The sequence below is a fragment of the Lepidochelys olivacea genome, assembly GCF_965140295.1.
Source record: "Lepidochelys olivacea isolate rLepOli2 genome assembly, chromosome: 8".
NCBI classification, from domain to species: Eukaryota; Metazoa; Chordata; order Testudines; family Cheloniidae; genus Lepidochelys; species Lepidochelys olivacea.
In genome coordinates, this window is record NC_140418.1 from 35,248,728 (window position 1) to 35,272,394 (window position 23,667).

The 23,667-nt window shown below is 49.4% G+C and overlaps 1 protein-coding gene across 4 annotated transcripts; it reads right to left on the bottom strand.

Annotated features, from left to right (window-relative positions):
- Positions 1-784: 784 nt before the first annotated feature.
- Positions 785-23,667, bottom strand: SLC23A1 (solute carrier family 23 member 1). Of its 4 annotated transcripts, none has more exons than XM_084635907.1 (15): positions 23,558-23,667; positions 21,464-21,553; positions 17,724-17,897; positions 16,911-17,068; positions 16,682-16,770; positions 15,439-15,506; positions 13,347-13,528; positions 11,452-11,572; positions 10,599-10,755; positions 9,550-9,697; positions 8,274-8,379; positions 6,031-6,160; positions 4,773-4,916; positions 3,965-4,060; positions 785-2,683 (listed from the first exon to the last, which is right to left on the bottom strand). In XM_084635907.1, the coding sequence occupies exons 1-15, from the start codon at positions 23,591-23,593 to the stop codon at positions 2,439-2,441; spliced, it is 1,944 nt and encodes a 647-aa protein (XP_084492033.1). In that variant the 5' UTR covers positions 23,594-23,667; the 3' UTR covers positions 785-2,438. The 4 variants fall into 4 exon arrangements, with proteins under 4 accessions (XP_084492033.1, XP_084492034.1, XP_084492035.1 ...); XM_084635908.1 differs by having other exon boundaries at positions 17,724-17,825; positions 23,558-23,665; XM_084635909.1 differs by lacking the exon at positions 21,464-21,553 and having other exon boundaries at positions 17,724-17,825; positions 23,558-23,665.

Sequence of the window (23,667 nt, forward strand, 5' to 3'; positions counted from 1 at the left end):
ATAAGATGAATTTGACAATCTAGTATAAATCCACACTATTGGAGGCCATGCCCACTTTCAAGATATTTACAGATTCTACCAAACTAGACCAACTAACCTCAAACTGCACCCACTGGCCTCTCCAACATCTTATGACATCTGTCTCCATTTACTAGCCCTGTCCCCTCCTAAATCATTCCCCTTTCTAATACATGTCTCGTCAGGTCTGTAGCTGACTTCTTAAGGGAAGCAACAAAAACCTTGATCTCATCACTTCCTTTCTTACATTTCCTTTGAAGAATAGTGCTTAGAGCCTAATATCAGTATCAAATGTTAGGTGAACATGAAATGTGTCAAGTTAAAAAAAAAAAAAAAAAAAGCCACACTACTAGGGTTCTTCTCCCCCCCCCCCACCTGCAGCTGGGGAGTAGGGTGAATTTCACCCCAGAAGAGTGCTCCTGCATTGCCAACACCATTTCCTCCTCCAGCTTTAGTTGTCTTTGAAAGGGTCTCCAAACTCTCGGTGAGTCGACTTGATTAAATTCTGAGATGTGATGCTATGGAGGCATGTGGCTGCTAAATGCTTTCACTTGCATACAGAAAAGGAGTACTTGTGGCACCTTAGAGACTAACCAATTTATTTGAGCATAAGCTTTCGTGAGCTACAGCTCACTTCAACACAGCTGTTACTCTGAAACCTGTCACTTGCATACACTATATGTAGGAGCCTGCTAGTGGTAGAGTAGTAATGCAACCAAGAATCTTTAAAATGACTTAGACAGCAGAAAAGAGCTAACAAAGCATGTGTAGTATGAGAAGTTTATTAATGATATTCAAAGTGGCAGTGGGTGTTCTCTGGGAGCGTTGCTAGTCAGTCACATAGAAGCCCTCCCCTTTTAGATCCTATCACTTATCAGCAAGGGAGCTCAGGCACACTTGCATATCCAGTCACAAGCTGCATTTTGGTGTTAATAGGGCAATTCATCAGGGTCCAGGGAGGGATCACCTTTGCATTAAACATATCCATATTCAGTCTAGTCAAGCTGCAGTGCTTGTGCATTCCATTTCCTAGGGAGATGCATTCACAGGTATGACTTGGTGTAGTGGTTTCTTGCAGAAGTTTCCTACTAGGCAATTCTGGAAAGTGACTGGGCACAATATCTGATCCTGTGTTCAGAGTCAATTTCTCATGTTTACTTCTCTTAGCCCTGCAGAGCCAAGGCAGCTCAGAAAATGAGCTTGTCTGTTCATCCTTGGACATAATTAAGTTATTTAAGATCTAATTATACTTATGCAAACTATTGAAAGTTAGGTAGTTGCTCAGCTGTTATTGGTGCAGCATTTGTCTAGCAGAACTTTCTTCATAAGGTGGAAAAACGCTGCTTTACTCTGGTCATGAACTGCTGCGTATGGAGGTCATTGCTACATTGATGCTATCCATCAGAGCCTGTGCTAGCAAAAGGTTCTGAATCTCAGCCCATTGGATCAGGGATTCAGGTAGGTGTTAATGGGCCTCCATGCATGACAGATCAAGAATTCTAACACCCGCCTGGCAAAAATCTTAACTATTAATTGTCCATTAAATAGCAGTGTGGCAAAGGCCAAGGTAGTTTACGCTCAATGTAACAGGCAATAGGAAAGATGGTCGGTGTAGCAGAGCTATCCAACATAAACTTTTCCAGGGTTACGCTGCAGGACTAGTTAGGCAAATATAAGGGGCAGTTCTCTCCACTGTCAATGAAAACAGAAACAAATGATTTGGAATATTAATGTATTGAATACATTATCCCCAAAAAAACATCATAGTCTCCATATTAAGTGTGCCATAGTGGCCATGCTGAGCCAGAATTAATCCCTGGTATAAGTCTGCTGAAGCTTATTGAGTTACACCAGAAATTAATTTAGCCCAGAGTGTCCAGATAGCAGTTTATTACACAGGATGACCAGCTGAGCTGTGTAAAACTTGAGCTAGTTTTGCCTAGATTCATAAACATTGTAGTGAATCTGAGCCAAGTTTTGAACAAATCTTAAACCAGTTTGGGGTTAGAATTGGAAACTATGCAAAAGTTGTTTTGAAGTCAGTCCAGCCACAACTTTGCTGTTTTGGCTGAGCTGGTTTGGGGTTTGTTAGGATGACACACACTAGTCATATGTATAATACTGAAGGCTTCTGTGATCTCAAGAGTAAGCAGGCCACAACTGTCTCAGATGCTTAGACCGAGTGTACAGTACAGCGTAAAGATGACTCAAACTAGGGTGTGTTGCCCTTTGTAGACTCCACAGGGACATGAATCAAAACTATGCGGGAACCCCTTTGAACTGATCCCCTTGTTCTCCCCTCTTCAGTTTGACACTGCTCTCTGCCCTGGCCTTCCTTCAGTAACCTACGAACTAGAACTGTGGTACATTGTACCTAACTGGCACTGAACAACTTGTGCTTGTCACATTACAGGAGTCTTTCAGACCTTAGTACATATGAACAGGTTGTCTGTGTTCTCTTGTACATTTTCCATTGTGTCACAATTCCTTTTCCTTGAATGAAATCCCTTGAAAACAGGGCATACTGGCACATACGTGAACCACTGGATCCTTTTTACCACACTCATTCCAAATGGAAAATCGTAGCTTTTCAAATTTGCAGCTGTGGTTCTGTCTGCATGTGCTCCAGCCTTCCACTGAACCAGCCCACGCTCCTCCTGTGTCCCTGGGGAGAGTGAGAGATCCTGAGTGTAAGGACAGCAAAATAACTAAATAGCTTATTCATTCAAAGTAACCTTCACTGGATGTGGTTCTAGTTCTGCACAAAAAGTGGTCCGGAGAAAGGATTGTTCCACAGCAGCTCAGACCATGGACTAGGCTGGTATCCTGCCTTCTGAAATGGCCAGGGCCTGATGCTTCCAAAAAGACAGAAAAATGCACCTGGCCAGTTATTCAATGCTTTATTGGGGGGGGGGGGGCACACCCCTATCTTTTATACCTGAAAGCATAAGATTGCATTACCTCTCTATCAGGGGACGGGAGATGCAGTTAAAATGATCCTGAGTTCCAGTGAGACCTCTGCATACAGGAAACATGGCAGGATCAAGCTTGTAGTGCTACCTATCTTGCTAGTGTTTGTAAAATTATCCCACCCTTTTTAAAAACAAACTCTGCCATTGTGTTTGAGTCAGTGTTTTTCTGCAGCAGTGAGTTCCACGGGTTGAGTATGTGCTACATAAAATATGTCCTCATAGTTTAACTTCACTGAGTGACCCTTTGTTGTCAGGGAATGAGATGGGATATACAGGAAGGACTGACCAGTTTTACCCATCACTATATGGAATTAATTACTCAATAGATTCCTCTCTCAAAGCTTTTCTTTTCCTATTATTTAGCACTTGGCGGACCCAATCAAGACAGGGCCCTACTGTGCTGGGCCAGTGATACTCAGACTGAGGCTCATGAGTCACCAGTGGCTCTTTAATGTGTCTCCTGCCTGTGATTTAATTAATAACCGATCTATGTTACACTGTGATTTAATTAATAACCGATCTATGTTATTAACCAATCAAGATGCTTTTACTATGTTATTAACCAATTGTTGAATACTTGGTGAGTCATTTTGCTGTGAGCATTATATATATATATATATATATATAACTAGTAAATGAAACAATGAATTCACACAACTGTGGCTCTTTTGCGTAACATTGATCACTGATTTGGCTCTTGAACCACTGAGGTCTGAGTATCACTGTTCTAACTCTATTCAAAGAAAGAGTCTCTTATCGCATACAAATCCTGCTCTACCTCCAGCTACAACCCTGAATCACTGATTCTGCCAGAAGACAGTTCTCTGACAGCAATTAATATAGCTCAGCTTCTCCAGCCAGGACTGAAATCATAACTAAAACAGTATACAACCAGACATGCACAAAGTGAGTCAAGCCGCTGACAGCACCAGTGCATTATAAGGCCTTGTTGTGAAAGCTTGCAATGGCTGTACCTGGAATGGTGTTGTCCAATATGAAGGCAATGCCACCCCCAACAAACATTTCCGTTGTTAACAGCACTGTTAATATTTGGTCGACTTCAGGAACACCTACAAAACATGCAGAATGTTACACCAATTAACACGGAGCACAAGGTTAGATGCTACTATCTTCTGTCTGAAAAAGAAAAATAAGACTAGAGTGTGTGTATTTAAGGAGGACTGGCTGTTTTCTACCAATAAACACCAGTGATGCCATGCAATCAATAACTTTATGATTATGACGAAGGTATTTGTGGGCCCAGATTAGATTAAATTGATATTCCAAGACATCTGTTTTATCTACCTGCCTTCCCTTGTAACTCTGCTTATATGAGTATCTCAGGCCCACTGACTCAGTGTATGTGTTATCTCGTATCCCCTTGTCCATTTTGTTTTATTAGAGTTCCTAAAAATCTAGTTTACAAAGCACACTTCTATGTTGAAATGCTGAGAGTAGCTATAGGCACATATCAAAAGGGAGAAGAGACCAACAGCTGCAAACAAAAGCAAGCTAACTAGGGTTTAGATCTCATTTGGAGCATGACAAACGCCCTAAAGCCCCCCACATTCCTATGGAAGCTACATAAAATTCCTAATGTCATTCCATCATAATTAAGAATTGCAATATTGATAATCATTTATATCACGCATTAGCATAGTGCCCAAGAGACCCACATTCCTATCTTACTAGACGCTGAGAGTTCAGTACAGTCCTCCATTCACTGCAGTACTAAGAGGGGATATAAAGCATGTTTTGAGGCTTTCATTCAGAGAGGCATACCTGTGTTAATGGCATTGGGGCGTGAATCCAAGTAGTTTGGCAACGTCAGCCCAAAAAACATTGCGAATCCCAGAATGAAAAGATTGCGGGATGAGTTCATATCAACGAACTGCAGGTTGGAAAGGCCAACAGCTGTGATCATTCCTGCAAATGTGCAAACAGAGAAAACGCAGCCTTGTTACAGACACAAAGGGTCTATGTGCATTCGGGACAAGGCAGAGGTGGCCACTTGCTGAGTCATTGGGACTGAGAGGCAAAAAATTAGGTACCACTAAAGCCATCTCTATTCTGAAAGTTGCACCAGTTTAACTAAGGGTATGTCTAATGGTAGAGAGACTATACTGGCATAGTTACATCGCCGTAACTATGCTGGCATTAACCCATCGCGTAGACACAGCCTACATTGACAGAAGGGGTTGCTTCTGTCGACATAGCTGCGTCTACACGGGGGTTAGGCTGACACAGCTATGTCAATAAAGGGTGTGATTTTTTTCAGACCTCTGACTGTGCTATGTTGACTTAACTTTGAAGTGTCGATCAAGCCTGAAAGAGCAATCTGAATCTGATAAAATCAGACTGGTGCAAACACCTGTGTGGACGCTCTTAATTTGATTTAAATCTGGTTTATATCAATTTAGCTTAAATTGATTCATTACCAAGTTAAGCTAAATCAATATAAACCAGCCTGAAATTGAATTAACTGCGGTCACACTGTATTCTGCACCAGTTTAATTTAATCACTTCTGAAACCAATTTAAAGTTACACTGATTTGACTTTAAATATGGACAAGGCCTAAGGCTGCTATAATGCATTGGCAACCCCACCACTTAGGGTCAAGAGACAAAAGTATAGCTCGCACTAATGATAGTCTCTTAGGTTTGGAGGAAAACTTGAACCCTAGAATACAGGCAGTAGCAGTGCATCGCACTGCTACCCTCCCTATCCCCAGTGATGCTATGGAGCTGCAGTTCTTTTGCATCTTTGAGATTGTTCCCTGTAACTGATTCTGAAAGGAAAGCAAGCAGTTTAAGTGGAGAGCTTCAAAGCCAATGTTGATGGGCACTGGGCAGCCAACTCTCTTAGGCAGCGTTGCAAATCTCAGCCTGGCGCAAGCTCTGTAAGTCACCTTCAGGCAAATCAAATTTAAATGAATATATTAGGAAACAATTGGTAGGAAAGAGCACGGCAATTTAATGTTAATTTTGCCTTGACACCCTGCTGATTACATTTATAAACATATCTTTATAGGTACGTTACCGAATAATGTACAGAACATCCCTCCGAGGATAGGGTCAGGGAGTGAGGCAAACAGAGCCGTGAACTTGCCGATGGTTCCCAAAACAAGCATGATCCCAGCTCCATATTGCACCACTCTTCTGCTTCCCACCTGTAGAGGAAAACAGCAGCAAGGTGAAGCAAATTGGCTAGAGTCATTCCAGGCTTAATAATACATAGCTATTATACAGCTCTGTTCACCCAGAGATCTCAAAGCACTTCCCAAAGGAGGTAAGTATTATTATGGTGGGAGACACCAGATGCCTCTGGGTAGGGTACATCTACACAGTTTCAGAGCCCAAGCTCCAGACTGAGTGGGAATGTCTACATGGCTGTTTTTAGCACTGTAGTGGGAGCACTGCAAGCCTGAGACTATAGACCCAGGCTCTGAGACTCGCACCTGCGGGGCTTTTTGCTGTGTAGACATACCCAGAGTTTTACCAGGTCCTTTTCTTAGCACTCAAACAAGGGCACAGTCTGTGAAGACCTGCTGTGTTGTTGCTAGGTTTGTGATACAGTTCCTTTTGCAAGCAGGACAGGAGTTGCTCGTTGCCTTACTCTCTCTAACATATGGGAATTTTTGCAGCAGCGGGGTTGCTCTCTGAGAGCCCTGAACGTGGTTTTTCTGAGTGCTGTCTGTGACTTCCTCTGCTCAAGGACTGAGTGACACAGTCTAAACATATACACGGCACTGACAATATACCCAGACTCTGGCACTGATTTCTGGGTGACAGTGGGATGGGGAAACTGAGATACAGTGAGATTTGTGCAAGCTCATGCAGTGGCTGAGACCCCAGGCCTCCTCACTCCCTGCTCAGTGCACCAAGCTGCATCAGACTTTAGAAATTAAAGAGGGGAGGGATGTTCTGTTTCATGGGGAGAAACTGGTGAGCCAGAGCTTTCGCTATGGGCTAAGCACTATTAGTTAGTCTCAGTGGTGCATGCTCTACCCTGCACTGGGTAAGAAACACCAGCAAGTTTGAGCCCTTCTACAGCATCTTCCCTCCAATCTTAGCCCTGCCACGCTCCTGGGCAAGGCACTTTGGGTACATCTACACTGTAATTCAAACCTCACAGCTGGCCCGGGCCAGCTGACTCGTGCTCGCTGCCGTGGGGCTGTTTCATTGCACTGTTGATTTTTGGCCTTGGGCTGCAGTCCAAGCTCTGGGATCCACCCCCCCCCACACACACACCTCGCAGTGGGGTTGTGAGGTTAAATGCAGGGAGTGGGAGGCACTCAGACACAAGAGGGGGCAGAGAAGCACCATAGATAGCTAGAATTACTGACAGGTGGCCAGGGACAGAAAGCGAACTCTGATTGCAAGGCAAGAGGAACCAGGCAGGTCCAAGGACTCAGGGTCCGAAGAGGCTGCCCTCTCCTTGCCACAGCAGTGTCGTAGAGGGGCTATTGCAGACACGCCTTATATAAACACAGTGACCAGGAAGGGCCTCAGGGCCAGCATCAGAAACTAGATAGACCCTGTACTGACCTGGGACTCAGGCCCAGATGGAGTGTGAATCCGAGAATGGAGGTTTGGCTGCTGAGAACGCTCTGCCACCTGCCCCAGACCCAGCAAATTGCGGCTACCAACTTTCAGCTGAGCGGAGCTGCCAGGCCAGTGCACTATGAGCGAGAATAGGCCAGAGTTTCTGCTCCTTCGGTTCTACACTGGGCGCACAAAATGGCATTAAGCCACCACAGCATCTTCCTAATTCAGTGTTATGCTGGGCTCTGGGTGCAATTTAGAGCAGCCCTAGTACTGCTCTAAGTTGTGTCAGCTTCCATGTGCTGTTCTGCCTCTTCCTGATCTCTTGCTTCCCCAGTCCATCACCTACACCAGGGGCTTGGAGAGAGCTATTATGCCAGCTCTGTGCTGGCTGTAGAACCCCCACGAGCCTCAAGAGCAGAGTATCGCACGGGCCGTTTAAGCCCTCTTTATGGCTTAGGAATAGCATCATAGAGGGGCTACTTCCTAAGGAAAAAACCTGGGCCATGGTGTTTATGGATCCATGAAGGGTTTTATAGCCTGAACCCTGCACCCTCTGTTGCACCCACAAAATAACCAGGATGCCAGTGGAAGATGCTGATATTCTCTGCAGCCCAGGTGAGAGGCAGGGAGCTGTGCTGGGCACCAGCTGATCTGTCCAGGTGCCGAGAGCTTTGCAGCGATCCCTCCTGACTCAGCACAGAGGGAAGGTGTTCAAAGAAGCTCACTGGCTGGTACCTTTGTGATGCCCAAGACGCCGATGTTGGGGCTCGAGGATGTGGAGCCGTTGCCCGTTCCCAGCAGCCCAGCTATGATACAGGAGATCCCCTCTGTAAAAATGCCTCTGTAAACAGACAAGCCAATCCAAGAGATTTCATAAGAACATAAGAATGGCCATACTGGGTCAGACCAAAGATCCATCTAACCGAGTATCCTGTCTTCCGACAGTGGCCACTGCCAGGTGCCCCAGAGGGAATGAACAGAATAGGTATCATCAAGTGATCCATCCCCGGTCGCCCACTCCCAGCTTCTGGCAAACAGAGACTAGGGATACCATCCCTGCCCATCCTGGCTAATAGCCACTGATGGACCTATCCTCCATGAATTTATCTAGTTCTTTTTTGAACCCTGTTATAGTCTTGGCCTTCACAACATCCTCTGGCAGACAGTTCCACAGGTTGACTGCGTTGTGTGAAGAAATACTTCCTTTTGTGTGTTTTAAATCTGCTGCCTATTAATTTCATTTGGTGAAATTTCATTTCCCATCACATCGGCAGCTCTGAGGGCAGTATTTGGAGAGGCAGGGATGCATGAGGGCACTTAGGGGCAGATTGCATGTGGCAGACACAGCCTCCACTGGAGGGGGTGCAGACGGGGCAGGGCTGTGGTGGGAGAATTTCCAGCCAGCGGCTTCTGCTCCCATGTGATGGGAAAGGGTGCGGCACACATAGCCTGCCACGAGTGGCTAGCAATTCCCCTGCGATGGGGAATAGCGCCATGGATGGGGCATGCCCCAGCCTCGTTGTAACCGTCCCTGGCACAAAGCATGGGCGAGGTTCACACTCACGCACGGGACACTTGCACAGCATGTTGCATGTTCTAAATGCTCGACAAACATGGGGGGTGGGGAGCATTGTCCCAGTTACCACCTGGGGAGGCCGAGCTCAGCCAGGTTACGGGTGCCAAACAGAAGCCTGTTACGGTTGTCAAATTTGGGTGCCAAAGGGTAGCACCAACAGCCATGTTTTGGCACCTACATTTCCAAGGTGCTGAAACTGCAGCTCCAGCTGACCTCATGGGAGCTTCAGGTGCATAGCCCCTTAGAAAGTCAGGCCAAAGTTACTGAGGGGGCCAAACACTGGGCATTTGAAAACTTGGCTAGCCTAGAACTCAGGTGTCCTGGCTCCCACCCACTGCTGCCCAGTAGGAATCATCCTGCTGTGGTGCAAATCCCAGGTCTCCCACACAAACCCATGTGTGATTTAGAGAGAGGGGTGAGCTGCTTGTACCGTACCTATTGATAGCGTGGATGGGTGGCGCTGGAGCCCCTGCCAGCCTGGCGCAGGCGTAGTAATCCCCGATGGACTCGATAATGCCAGCCAGGGTAGCGCTGAACATCCCTAACACAGCTGCTGCCGTCACGGTGGGCAAGCCCCACTGACCTGCATCGGGGAAAGCAGAGCAAGGGATGAGCTAGCCCGGGCATCCCAAGCCCTGAACATGGCCATGCCCGCTCAGGAGCCGCACTAGCTCAATAGCATGGGTTCCGGACCACGCCCTGCCCAACTCAGAGGACCAGACAGGGTGTGCTGGCAAAGGCTGCCCAGCCCATTATCCTTCTGACAAAGCCCACCATGGACTTGTGCTTGGCACAGGTGACCCGGGCAGCCCAAACCCAGCTGTGGGGCAGTGGGGGTGGGAAAAGCTGCAAGCCCCTAGAGCCCTCCCCAAACACACACACCCTGGAGATAAGCTTCTGCTGCTGCAGGTTGCTACTTGAGAACCCCCCAGCCTTCTTCTCTGCTACGGTGGTGTTGCCAGCCACGGGGGCAGTGCCTGTGCAGGAGGATGCCAGCTTAGGCCACACCCAGCCAGCCTTAGCGTCTCTCCTCTGTTCCTGGGCCACCCACTCAGCTGTGGGCACTACCAATGGCCTCCTCTCCCTGTGAATCAGTACGGACCCCAGTGGCTCAGCATGGTGCTGTGCACCAGGGGAGGTGATAGAGGGTGAGCTTTTCCTGACAGCAGCTTCTGCTGAGTATCTGATTAGGGGAAAGGGTAATTTCACTCCCCCAGTCTGAGCTCCAGCATGGGGAGCAGAGCGAGGGGGGAAAATCCTGAGGATCAGTGGAAGATACTGAGCAGGGGCAAGGTGCCCCAGCTCCTTGCCTTGCCTGGGGAAGTGTGCAAAAGTGTCCTGCAAGCTGGGCTGGTATGTGCACCAATGGTAGGCAAACCCGACTTGTGCACTGCACGGAAACGTGCATACACTTCTGCACACACTTTCCCTGATCCCTCGTGATTGGGCAGAGCCAGTCACGAGAGAATCTCACGTTCACTCACAAGGATATGGTAGGCGGAACCAGGGTGCAGTTGACATGATTTTCCCCCTGGCGTCTGTCCTGGCCTTGTAGCCATATGCCTCAGCATCGCGTGGGAAAACGTCCGTCAGTGTTAAAATATAGCACAACAGCCACACCATCATGATGGCCAGGATGATCTGGGGATGAAAAACAGAGACCCATGTAACATAATTGTCCAGGCGCACGGAGCAGCAACACCCCGGAAGCCAGATGGGAGAACTGCTCCAAATACAGCAAGAATTGCCCACCATGGAATCAAAACCCGCAACCTGTGCCAACAACTCCAGGACCTCTATGGTTTCACAGAGATCCCTGTGCTATGGGACTGCTGACACCAGCACGGCAACAGCGGGGCTTGAAATTAGCACATCCAACCCCACAATTCAGCCCCCGGTGAAGAAGCTCTCTCAGCCCCTGGCTGTAGCAGGACCCTGCTACACAGTGGAATAGTACCCAGTCCATACTCTAGAGGGCAGTGATGACTCCAGCACCCACACCCATCCAAGACAGTATTTTGAGGTCTGGAAAATTTCAGTTAACTCCAGTCTTTCCCCTGTTTATTTCACATTTGCAAGTATTTCGCTTTCCTGGGTTATGGCCAGCACGGTTAGTGCGAAAATGCCACAGCCACGGCCACGCTTTCTGGCTTTCCAGCCCAGCTGTAAGTGCTAGTGATTGTTAGCCCGACACCACAGCCCCAGCAGCATTAGATCGTTCATAGACATTTCTGTCACAGGCCTGAGACCCCCCTCGTGTGTATCTGACCCAGACCGTTGAGCTGTGGGAGGTTTCACCTGTCACTGATAATTAGCAGAGGACGGGACTGTCCATACCGGGAACATTTTGAAGATCTGTAGCCTGAACACAATACAGCCTTTCCCCCATTTGTACCCAGGCAGCCGAAAGGTCGCATTTCGCAGGTACTGGGCAAATAAAACAATCAGAAAAATGGATCTATTGAAAAGAAAAAAAGAGTCAGTAGGACATCCCTAGGAAATGCAGAAGGGGAACTCCCTGAGGGCCGAATTGCACCATTGTCCAGAGATAGTGCGCTCTCTGGGCAAGGGCCCATCTTTTTGTTCTGCATTTATAAAGCACGTAATGCAACGGGATCGTGGTCCATGACTGGCGCTCCTGGGCACTACCATAAATAATATTAACAATAGTGTATTTGAACCCAAATGCTTTTAAACAGTTACGGGCCAGTCCATGCAAGCCAGTGTCCATTAGGCTATGCAGAAATGGGAAGGAGAACAGATCTGGAGTATGAGAAGAATACACAATCCATGCTGGTGTGGCAAACATGCCTGTGGGTGCCAGTGGCCAATTTCCTCATTCATCATTTTGTGTCTGCTAAGTTCAGAGTTGCTGTTGTTTTCTGAGAACGTGTCACAAGTAAATGGTGAAAGATAATCCCGATGAGGTGTTTGCCTTACATATGTTTAGTTGACTGGAGTAAGCTAATCCACTGTTCACTAGCTGGGCTACAACAGCAGGATGTATTGGGTGCTGAGTGGAGCTGCTCAGGAATTTTCTGTCAAAATGTTTTTTTCCTGCAGTGGCTGCAAAATCAAAATTTTTCCAAGGGAAAATTTCAATTTTACAGAATTTTTTTGGTTTTCTACTTGGAAAATCAAATAAAAATGTTTTGCTTTGGGTCAGGTCCAGCTGAATCAAAACATTTTGGTTTGTCAAACTGAATCAAATGTTTTGTTCTGGGACAGTTTGACGTTAACCTGTGTTTGTCTGAGTTGTGGTAGGGCCTCAAGGGAGTTGTAATTTGGGTGCCTTGTGCCCCCATTTTCTTCTATTGGCCAGACTCCCTGACTGGACTGCATCTCCCATAATGCATCACAGTTTCCCTTCATGCTGAACTGCCGCAGTGCATCTTGAGAGTCCCATGCCCCTGTTGCATTATGGGAGGTGTAGTCTGGCTAGGGAGGCTGGGAGGTGTAGTCTGGCCCATAGAGGTGAATGGCGGCATGAGGCATCGGAAGTACAACTCCCATGAGGTACTGGTACAGCTCAGGCACACACAGCTTAATGTAGAACTGAGCTGAAATATTTTGACATTTCCAAATAGAAATTTTTCCAAACTTTTTGCTCCACAACGAAAATTCAATTTTTCAGAACATTCTGCTCTGCCAAAAATTTTGATATTTCAATGTTTCATCCTAATTTGGGACAAAAGCACAGGTTGAATTTTCATGGTATTTTCAGTCAGCTCTGATATAGTGGTGGTTGGTGCCCTATATGCTTCTAGGATAGACAGACACACAGACAGATCAGTTATCAGACAGATTTTAAACCTTGCATCCTATTGAAAACTCAGCAAAGCAATGACTAATGTCATCTATTCTTCCCCTCTCAACCTTTGCCCCCCTTTTTGGCTCGAATACTCATTATCAAGTGATCTTGATTATGAAAAACCAATTGCTGTAAGTTACATGGAGCAGCACTGCACGTTTTCCATATGAAATGTGCAAATGTAGGCAAAACTCCCATTGGCTTCAATAAGAGCAGGATCGGGTCTATAGGGCAAACCCCACTGCAATCAGCAAATGTGTCTGAGGATGGAATTTAATCCTGAGCTGGGGGTAACTTGGAGCTTAAGGGCCAGATTTTTCCTCCAGATATGCATACCCATGAGGGTGTGACACTAAGTACTAGCAGCATGTCACTCTGTGAGCCCTGTGGCTGGTCTCTGTATGATAAGCGAGGCGCGTACAGTGCTGCAATGCCCCAGTGAGATCCTGCACGATCCCCCGCAGCTTGGAAGACTGACAGTCCTATCAGGGAGACAGTGGGAGTGACGGTGAGAGGTCCAATGTAGCTGAGCAGCGCTCCTGGCAGCCCCACAAGCCCGATCACCACTTCCACCAGGCTGGACACGATGATCGCCCCTTGGATCTATGGCGCAAAAGGGGGGAAAAAGCATGTGAGGTGTGGAGATGTGGTCAGCTAAGAGCTGTCACATGCTGCCAAGTTCCTCCGCCTGTGCAGGTGCCAGAGATAGGGGAGAGCCTGGAGGCCGAGTGGCATTGGCATGGCTCTGACCTTGCATGCTGAGCCCAGCCTCCCATCGCTGGGGCTGTGGAGGCAGCACATTCTGCCCCACATGGGCAGGGAGCGTCGTGGCCATCAGCTACAAGGGTTTAGCTGTTGTGCTGGGGAAGGCTTCATCATGGAGGAAGGGGAAGGATTAAAGCATGGAAGAACCTTGGACTGGGATGGTAATGGGAATATCCATCCATCCAGTCACTATATCCATCCATCCATCCATCCAACCATCCATCCATCCATCCATCCATCCGTCCGTCCAGCCCATGCTCTTCACAAGTTAGAGAAGGTTGGGTTGAACAGCATAAGGGGACACACCAGTATCATGCAAGAGCAATTCTAAATGGCTGCATCCTGGTTCAAAGAAGAGCAAATGACTAAAACCACATAAAATGTGTCTTGGGTAAAATGAAGCTGACTAGTGAATAAGCCCGGGAGCCACAGTCAGTCCAGTCGGACGATGTCTGGGAGGCCACAGGCCAGGCCTCTCCTGTTTGCGTGCAGGGCGAGAGCCAGAACTTTTGTAGCTGCTGTAAAGTAAGTCCTCTTGTTTGGTTGAAGATTAAGCCACTGGAGAATAACTGCACTTTACACGTTATAAAACCCAGCAACTCTGAAACTCTCCACCATGGCGCAGGCAGCCCAGCGATGATCTGCATTTTCTGGGTCTTAGCCTACTTCCCAGCAGGAAATGCTATCTGGTGACCACCTTCCGTTGGACTCAGGAATTGCCACAATGGATCAGACCAGGGCTCTATCTAATCCAGGATCCTGCCTCCAGCTGGGGCCAGCACCAGCTTCTCCATCGGAAGCTGCAGGGAGCTCTGCAGTGGGCTGTTAGGGGCTAACTAGCCCCAAGGGAATGATTCCTCCTAGCTCTCAATAGTTAGAGGCTGGCTTATGCTCTAGAGCCTGGAAGATTCTGTCCCATTCCAAACTGGGTTTTTTTGCACATTGGAGCTTCCCAGGCTGAGGGAGGATGGTGTCATTTAGATATCTCTCCATCTATCAGCATAGACCTTGCTAATAACAATACTTGGCTCTTACATAGCCCTTTCCAGCAGCAGATCTTAAAGCACCACACTATCTTAAAGGTATTTATCGTCCCACACCCCGTGTGGCAGGGCAGCGCTAGCCCCATTGCACAGCTGAGAACGGAGGCAGACAGACTAAGTGACTTGCCCAGTGTCACACAGGAAGTACAGGGCAGAGCAGGGAATTCTGCACAGGTCTCCCACATCCTATCCCAGTGTCCTAACTAATAGGCAATGCTTCCTCTCCATTGTTCTGCACTGAGACAGACACCAGCACCATTCACAGCTATGGTGCTATTGGCATGTCTGAGCACTGACCTGAGATGTGTTTGAAGGTATTTCCCATTGACCAGCCAAGCGCCCCCAGAGTCACCTGGAGGGCCCTCCTGCTTGTGCGCCTTGGCTGGACATGACTGCAGAAGGAGGGGGAAATTGCTGTGGTTTACCAGGGACAGAAGTGGCACCTACACTTTGTACTGGCTGCCTGCACAGGGGTGAATCTCACCCGGGAGCGGAGGCTGCAGTGCTGCTGAACAATCCACGCTCATGCTACCCCACCGACGAGGCCATAAACACCAAGGTGCGTGGCCATAACGCGTCCGAGACGTAAGCAAGCTGGGTATTTGTCTGGGGGGGAGTCTTCTTTCCCGTGTCCTGGTGAGACTCATCCCCATGGCCCCTGATCCATGTATGCCCCTGGCCATGTAGTCACAGAGCACAGCTTACTTCTCTCATCCTCGGGTGCCACACGTGAGATGTGTTCAGCGGTAACGTCCAATTGCCGTAGATCTCCTCTAAGACGCAAAACGAGGCTGTTAGACATGCGGGGATAACAGCCCTCCAGGCCCTGCCGCCCAGGGCATGATTCACTGCTGCCCTAGCCCTGTTTACACTGGTGCGTCTCCCTTGGAATCTAGAGACCCCGTTGTGCTGGCACCATGTACCCACGGAGCGAGGACCAATCCCTGCCCCAAAGAGCCGACTGGCAAAGGGTACGTCTCCTCTGCAGGTGAAGGTGGGATTGTAACACTGGTAGCAGATCTGGGCGAGCTTTAATCTACCCAGCATGGGCAACAATAGCACTGGAGACGCAGCAGCATGGACCAGCAGCCCAGGTAGGTACCCAGGATCTCTGGTGGGCTGGTCCTGGGGTGGCTTGCCTGTGCCGAAGCCTGCGCCACCACGATCAACATTACCCATGCCAGCTGGATTCAGGCTAACCCTGGCATGCCAAATGGTGCTGCAATCACACCTTCATTTGCTGTGTAGACGTGCCCTCAATAGACCAGTGTGGGAGGGGAAACAGAGGCAGAGAGAGAGAGAGGAAGGGACTGGCTCCAAGTCACCCAGCAGGGAGCTGGGAACAGAGCCGTGGCCTCCTGGGCCGGTGCCCTACCCATTAGACTATACTACCTCTTGATAGCTGTGCTTCAGCCATGACACTCGGCAGGGTGGGACATGACTCGGTGCTGGCCCTGAGCGTTCACTCTTTCGGGTGCTTGGCTGGCTGTTCCTACTCACAGGACTACATGGGGTACGGCAGGAATTTTCTCCCAGCTCAGATTGGCAGTGACCTTGGGGGGTTCACCTTCCTCTGTGGCGTGGGGGGCAGGTCACTTGCCAAGATCCTCTGGGTATGTCTCACTTAATCAGTTCCCTGCCACTGCAGGGGCCTCGGGCACTGGTGCATCTCAGCCCCCCCTAGTTCGTGCTCATTCTAGTGCTGTCTCCTGTGGGCGTGGTCCCCTTTTGGTTGTTGGGATTAGTGTGCAGGTCCTGGGTCGGGTTGTTGGCCTGATATGCAGGAGGTCAGGCTAGTGGTGGCCCCTTCAGGCTAGTGGAGGTCTGGTGGCCTCTTCTGGCCTTGAGCCCTGTTGTATCCTTACCTGTAAGGGCTGTACTTGGTGGGGCCGTTAAGTGACTCAAGGTCTTTACCGCATGACCTGGTTGTAAACGAAGCTTCAGTTACCTTCTGGGGGACATTTCCATTTCTCCAGGGCCAGGATGGACTTTGCAGGAACCAGAAAGGCGAGTGCGCTTGCTTGAAACAGGGGGAGTCTGCATGAGCAAGAAGGAAAAGCCTCATTTGCAATCACCTACTGCTCTGCCTCACCTTCAAAGCTTCCCGTGCAATGGTTCAACAGGGAGCAACAGCCAGAAGAAAGCGTGGAGAACAATTGCCATAGAGTGCAACCTACCGGATCCCCAGCGTGGTCTGGATTAGTGTGGTGATCCCGACGCAGGTGAAGATGGTGCCGATGAGCTGGCTGACTGTGTATTGGTCCTTTCCCACACACAGGGACTCTGCCAGGAGGAACGGGACAGCGATCGTCCCACTGAAACAGGTCAGGTAGTGCTGGAGCGGGGAAGGGAAAGGAGTCCTTGGTTAAGGCTGTCGGGAGGATCTGATAACCCATCTCCATTCCCAGGGAGAATGAAGTTCGCCTCTGCACAAGGCTGTGGTACACTTAAGTCCCAATGTGCTATGTGTGACTTGTACTGGACTTCTGAATGTCAGGGGTTTGCTCTTGCCACTGCTAATGAGACTTAAACTCAGAGTCACGTATAAGGGCATGTGGTATAGGGAAAACTATATTAAAATTGTACAGTGATCACGTTAAATGTTCAGCACACTGCTCCCATCCCAAGCTAGGGCAGCTCCCCCTGATCGCAGCCACCCTGCTCCGCTCGCTCCCCGCGCCCACCCCACCCTCACCTGCTCCTGCTTGCGGTCTAGAGAGCTCTGTAGGGAAGTGTGTGAGCCACTGTCAGTTTGCACCAGACAATGAGTAATACTTATTTTAGGGAGCAGACTGCTTTTTCTCTCTCTGGTTTTGTTTCTTTGTGTTGGTAAGGGACTGGATTTTAAGACATAAAGTGGTGTTACATTGCACCCTTCCAGAAAGATTGAAAACCACAGAATATCCTAACTTCTCTGTGTGTATGTCATGACCATAACAGCACTGGGAGCAAGAGAGTGGGGCAGAGCCCTCTGCTCTCTCCTTCCTTACCTGAAAGCCAAGCAGGATGCAGAGGTACCATGGGGGCACATCTTCAATTTTATAGATCATGTCGAATTCTTTCTGCTCCCTCCCTGTGTCTGTGGCTTGGCGCTGGAAATGGAGGAAGGACGATTTCAGCACCAGCAGGGGCAGAAAGCAGAGGCTGGCAGCTAGGCTGAGAAGCTTGACAGAAATCAAATGTGAATAGGTTTCCTTGCTCCCCCATGACTTGGTCTCTGAAGCGATCGCCCCAGTGCAGGGAGACTTGAGACACATCTGCTATGCCCCGGCTGCCTTGGAGTAACATACTCACCCACTCTGTCCTGAGAGCCCTCGGGCCTGCTGAAGGGACACGTTGCAGCTGGAGCCCATAGGCGAGCACCTGGCTGGCTCCTCATAGGGAGCCCACACTGGAGCAATAGTGCTGCCCCCAGTGCAGTGTGTCCCCCACTCCATGCCCACAGCAGGGGAGGAAGGGAACTTAGTACCACCCTGCCCCACCTCTCATGCCCACTTCAGACAGTGAAGGGCTAGCAGGGAGACGGGGCTGCATTCTCCAGGGGAATTCTGGCTTGTTCCTGCACAGGGGGGAACAAAGCATTCTGTTCCCTGCCCACTTGTGCACAGCCCCCCTGGGGCCGGCTCCAAACAGGCCCCCGAGGTTCTGGGTGTCACCACTCAGACCCAGAGCTGGTGTCTCCGGTTCCCTGAAGCCTCTGGTTCCACTGCGCTGCTGTTTCCATTAGCCACACGTTCCTAGGGCCAGTGCTCAGAGCAGGCCGGGATTACCCAGCATGCATTGGGTGCACTTGCACAGGGCCCCCGTCTCAAGGGAGCCTCCACCCACAGGAAACAACCCCAATCCAAGCTGGAGTGGTGCAGTAACCCCGTGCGCCAGGTCACAGCACCATGCTCTCCAATCATGACAGGGGAGCTGCCGGGTCAAACCTGAGCAGCGCAGGGCTGGGTGAGGGTGGTTGCGATCAGGGGGAGCTGCCCTAGCTTGGGATGGGAGCAGGGTGCTGAGATGGGGGGAAGAGGGTGCTGGTGGCCAGGAAGGTCCCTGGGGCAGTGGGTGAGGGGCTGGGGGCAAGTGGGCGGATGTTGGGTGAGCAGGATGTAGGTCAGGGCTGCTGGGATGTGTGGGGACTGCCAGGATAAGTGGGCACAGGCAGCTGGAGCAGAGTTCTAGTTTAAGGAAAGTGGTGGGCCCCTTGCCAATTTCCAGAGTGCACAGGGCCCCAAAACTCGGTCAGCTGGGCCTGGCTCTGACCCTGTGTTACCCCACGTGCTACCCGGGAGTTCTACAGCTGTTGGCCCTTTGCCTGCTGTTTCCAAAAGCTCTAGGGTTTCCTGGGCAAAGTGCATGCTTGGCATCTGAATTTCACATGCAAGGGGCAAAGGCCTCTCCGGGGGTGTCTCCTCTCCCGAGGAATGCTGTGCATGAGGATGTGGTACAGAATGGTGCAATCCACAGGGAAGAACTGCTCTCCTCTTATCCCAACAGCTCATTGGTAAGGGCCTTGCTGCTTGAGGTTTTCTGCTTAAGAAGGGAGCTGCCGCTATCCCCAAGCCCCTGCAGCATTCCCTTTTGCTAGTGAGGTCCCGCAGGGATCTGTTCTCAGCCCAACACTATTCACTATCCTTCTCAGAGCTCTGGAAGAAGAAAATTATTCTAGTAAGATGGGCAACGGACACACAAATTGGTGGCAAGATGGACAGGTCACTTATACATCACTTGGTAAGCTGGGCTCATTTGACCAACATGCCTTTTGATACAGCCAAATGCAAGGGACAAAGAACGTGGGTCATGCTTAGGAGGAGGGACAGGATCCTGGAAAGCAGTGATGTTGCAGAGGACTTTGGGGGCAACAGAACTGGAGCTCCCAGTGCGATTCTGTAGCTAAAAGGGTGAACGTGATGCTTGGATGTGTGAGCAGGGCCATATCGAGTAGGAATAAGGAGGTGCTATTACCTCTGCACATGGCCTGGATACTGGGTACAGTTCTGCTGGCCACATGTCAAACAAGATGTGGAGAAATTGGAAAGGGTGCAGAACAGAGCTACAAGAATATGTGGCGTCTGCCAAGCCTGCCTTATAGCGAGAGACTAAAGAAGCTCAGTCTATTTAGTTTGTCCAAGAAAAGAATAAGAGGTAAGTTGATCATGGTCTATAAGTACCTGCATGGGAAGAGATTTCTGACAGCAGAGGGCAGAACAAGGCATAACAAGATCTAGTGGTTGGAAGCTGACACTAGACAAATGCAAACTAGCAACAAGGTGCCAATTTTTCACAGTGAGGCTAATTAACCATTGGCACACTTGATCTAGGGATGTGGTGGATTCTGAATCACTTGATGTCCGTCAGTCAAGACTGGATGTCTTTCTAACTGAGATGCTACAGCTCAGCCAGGAATGATGATCTAGATGTGAGCCTCACTGCCTGGGTTCTCCGGCCTGGGTCATACAGGAGGTCAGACTAGCTGATCAGAATGGTCCCCTCAGGCCTTGGAATCTGTGAATGTACTCCTCTGAAAGCCCAGAAACAGTTGCCAAGACCCAGAAAAAAGATCGTCTGCTACCACCAAGCCTCTGGCTTCACTGCCCAGACCCAGTGCTTTATCCCCAGTCCTCCGGCTAGTGTTACCAGCCCCAGTGATTTTAGACTCTTGCAATTACAGCTGGTCAAAATACCTGTCCGTCCCTCCAAAACATTTCAAATGAAAAATTTCCCTTTGAACTCTTTTGTTCAGTTTTCATAGGAAAATTTCCCAGGGAAAATCAAGTGACTGCTTGGTGTGTCGATTCAGTTTTCAAAAAGCGAAGTTTCTTTAGATGTGAAAGGGTCGTTGTTGTTCCCCTCCTTCCCCTCTCTCCCCCCCCCTCCCCATTTTGCCACTGAGTGAAATAGAACACCGCTCACGGGGGTTATTTCCTCCCCTCCCTTTTTTCACTCCATCCCTTTTCAAAACATCCCCGGCTTTGGGAACGTCACTGACCAACAAAAAGAAAAAGAAAAAAGACCTGCTCTAACTCTGCCACACTCCGCAATGGCCCCAATGTTTGTGTTTCAGAGGGGAAGGGATGACTCTCCAGGGAGCTTGGAAAATACCCAGTGAGTCAGTGGGCTACAGGAGGGCTGCTGCAGACACCAATGGCTGCAGAGGAGAAGGCTCTTGCACCAAGCCAGTGGTGAGGTGCTGAGACAGGCCAGCTGCTACCTGAGCAAGGGCGGGGAGCAACAGAGAGACAAGGGGATAGGGTGGAACGAGCCCACAATGAGCTTTAAAGACAAGGAATGTCACTTTTTTAGGGGCAGACTATGACATGCTCAATGCGCCCACAGTGCCCCCTTTCTCTCCTGTGGTAGCTACCTGTACCGCAGCAGGCAGCAAGTGTGGGGCCACTGCCCATCCTTGCACCCAGCTGGGTGAAGAAGGGGTGGCAGGAAGGCAGTGGGTGGAGCCTCGGTGGCATCCCCACAGCATGCTAGCTGAGCCTGCAGTAATGTGCACCGGGTAAAAGGCTGGCACAGATCGCCTCTTGCATGGAGCCAAAGGGGGCAGTTTGTGATTTCTCAAGTCCCAACCTGGTCCTTGGTCTGCCCCTCAGGCAGCGCAGCCATATGCTGCCCCTCGCTCAGAGCTCAGCTGAGCCCCTCACCTAACAATGGACCCATCCCTCAGCTAAAGCTAGTGGCAAGCTGCAGTTTCAGCTGCCTGGCATCCTAGGCAGAGCGCTGGTCTCACCTTGTCCTCGCTCTCCAGCTCCTTCCCATATGAATTCTCGGTGATGATTTCGGGGGTCCCCTCGTGCCAGGTGGAAGCTGCATTTCCATTCTGCATTTCCCCAAGGGGCATGGAAGACAGAGCAAGTCACTTCTTAGAGAAACTGCTGGTGGAAGCACCATCACCAGGAAAATAAAAGATCGCAGCGCAGAAGAGGCAGTGCGGATTGGAAGGATGCCACTGTCTCCGCCATGCTGGTGGCTGTTGCTAAAAGCAGCTTATCTGTTTTGGGAACCCAGAGAGACGTACCATAGGACTGGAGAGTGAAGAATTGGTCTTTGTTCCCCATGCAAAGAGCAGCCACCACGATCCAGTCTGAGTGGCTTGGATTGATATTACAGGGAGCCAGCAATGTGAGACGAGAAACAAATGGAGCAGCTCAGTGAGAGCACCATGTGTGTGTCTCCTCTGTGACACGCTGCAGCAGCCCTGCTCACACAACGGCTGCTGGCCTTGAAGCTAAGCAGATTAGGCTTTATCTAAGTTGTTCAGCTTTAACTATATGGATCTAACATGTTATCAGAGTGGTATAGTTAAAGTGGTACAATCCCCCAATGTGGAGGCATCTAAACCAGTATAAATGTGCTTATACCAGTAGAGCAATCCCCATACAGGAAGGGGAATGAGCGATACTGGTATGAAGCACCTTTATACTGGTATAATTGCATCCACTGATACCAGTATGACTATACCAGTGAAAAATCACACCCCCTAACTGTAATAGCTATATCAGTCGGTGTGTAGGCCAGGCGTTAGAAACACAAAGGTACAGTACAGAGAAATCAAATGGCAGTTACATAGCTACATAATATCCCTCCTTAAAATAAGTGAATGGATTTAACAGCATTGTCACCACTTGTGTAGCACATTCAAAGACCTTTATGGAACACTAGTTAAACCTCAGAGCACCCCCAGGAGATAGTAGTGACCTATCACCCCCATTTTACAGATGGGAAATCCAAGGCAGAGAGAGTAAGTGACTTGCTCAAGGTCACCCAGTCCATTGGTGTCTGTGGTGGGATTAGCAGCCAGGAGTTCCTGGGGCTCAGCTCACTCTCCCTTCACTAGTAATGCTGACAGGGTTTGGATCATTGCTATAGAATACACTACTGTTTAATACCCGCCCTGCTCTCCCCTCCCCCGCCCCAGGGAAGCTGGATCTTGAATACATGCTACATTGCATTGTAAAGGAGTCACACCAAATCCTCCACAGTATGGGCCCAATCCTGCAAAGGGCTGAGGCTGCTGTGGGGTGCTCAGTGCACTTCACACCCAGTATCTTCAGTGGCAGCTGCATGCGCTCAGCAGAAAACAGCATCAGTCCCTGTATTACAGTAGCCTGTACAAAATAAAGCCAAGTTCCTTGCAAATTTACCTGACAAAACCCCCAAGATTCCTCAGTTTCTTGGATCCCATTTCTCTGTCTGTGGTCCTTACTCTCTGGGGCCCGGATTCCGGGCTCTCTTCTCTCCTGGGGCCTGACTGACGGGTCTGCCTGACCTCCAGTCCCAGCCTGATTCTTAGAACCTCACAAGCTTTTAGCTGAGTCCGTGAACGCATAGTGGAGCTGCCAGGGCTCCCTGGGCCATGTCGAAGGGGAGAGCTGCCCAGGGTGAGGCAGAGCCAAGGAGGGGAACCAGCAGCGACAAAAGGACATCACTTGAACCTTATTCATTCTGACTATTAAGTCATTGTTTGATGTCAAGTGCTCCATTCCTGAGTGGCACAGCGGAGTCACCCCCCACTGGGGGCCGAGTCGCTTCCACTTCGCTTCTAAGATAGATGGGTATGTTTAATCAGTCAGTCCAAAGGGAAGCGCTTTGTGAAATCTGGCTTCCAAAAATGATCAAATGATAAGTTGCCTTTACCTTCAGACACAAGTCTAAGAAAGAACCTGTGATCGCTGCTCCCCTCCCTTCTAACAACCAACACAGATAGTTTGCCACCCAATTCTCAGATAGTTACCTCAAACACTGGTAAGAAAGGAAATGGATGCATCTGGGGAGAGGGAAGAGGAGGGAGTGAAAATACGGTAATAGCAAACAACATGTTCACCTTGGTTTGAGACAAATCTTCCGAACTGTTCCCCATTCTCCTGCAGAGTGCCACTGGGATTTCCAAGGGGACTTTGTAGAGTGACGCTGTTTTATGGTCCTGGGGAGGAC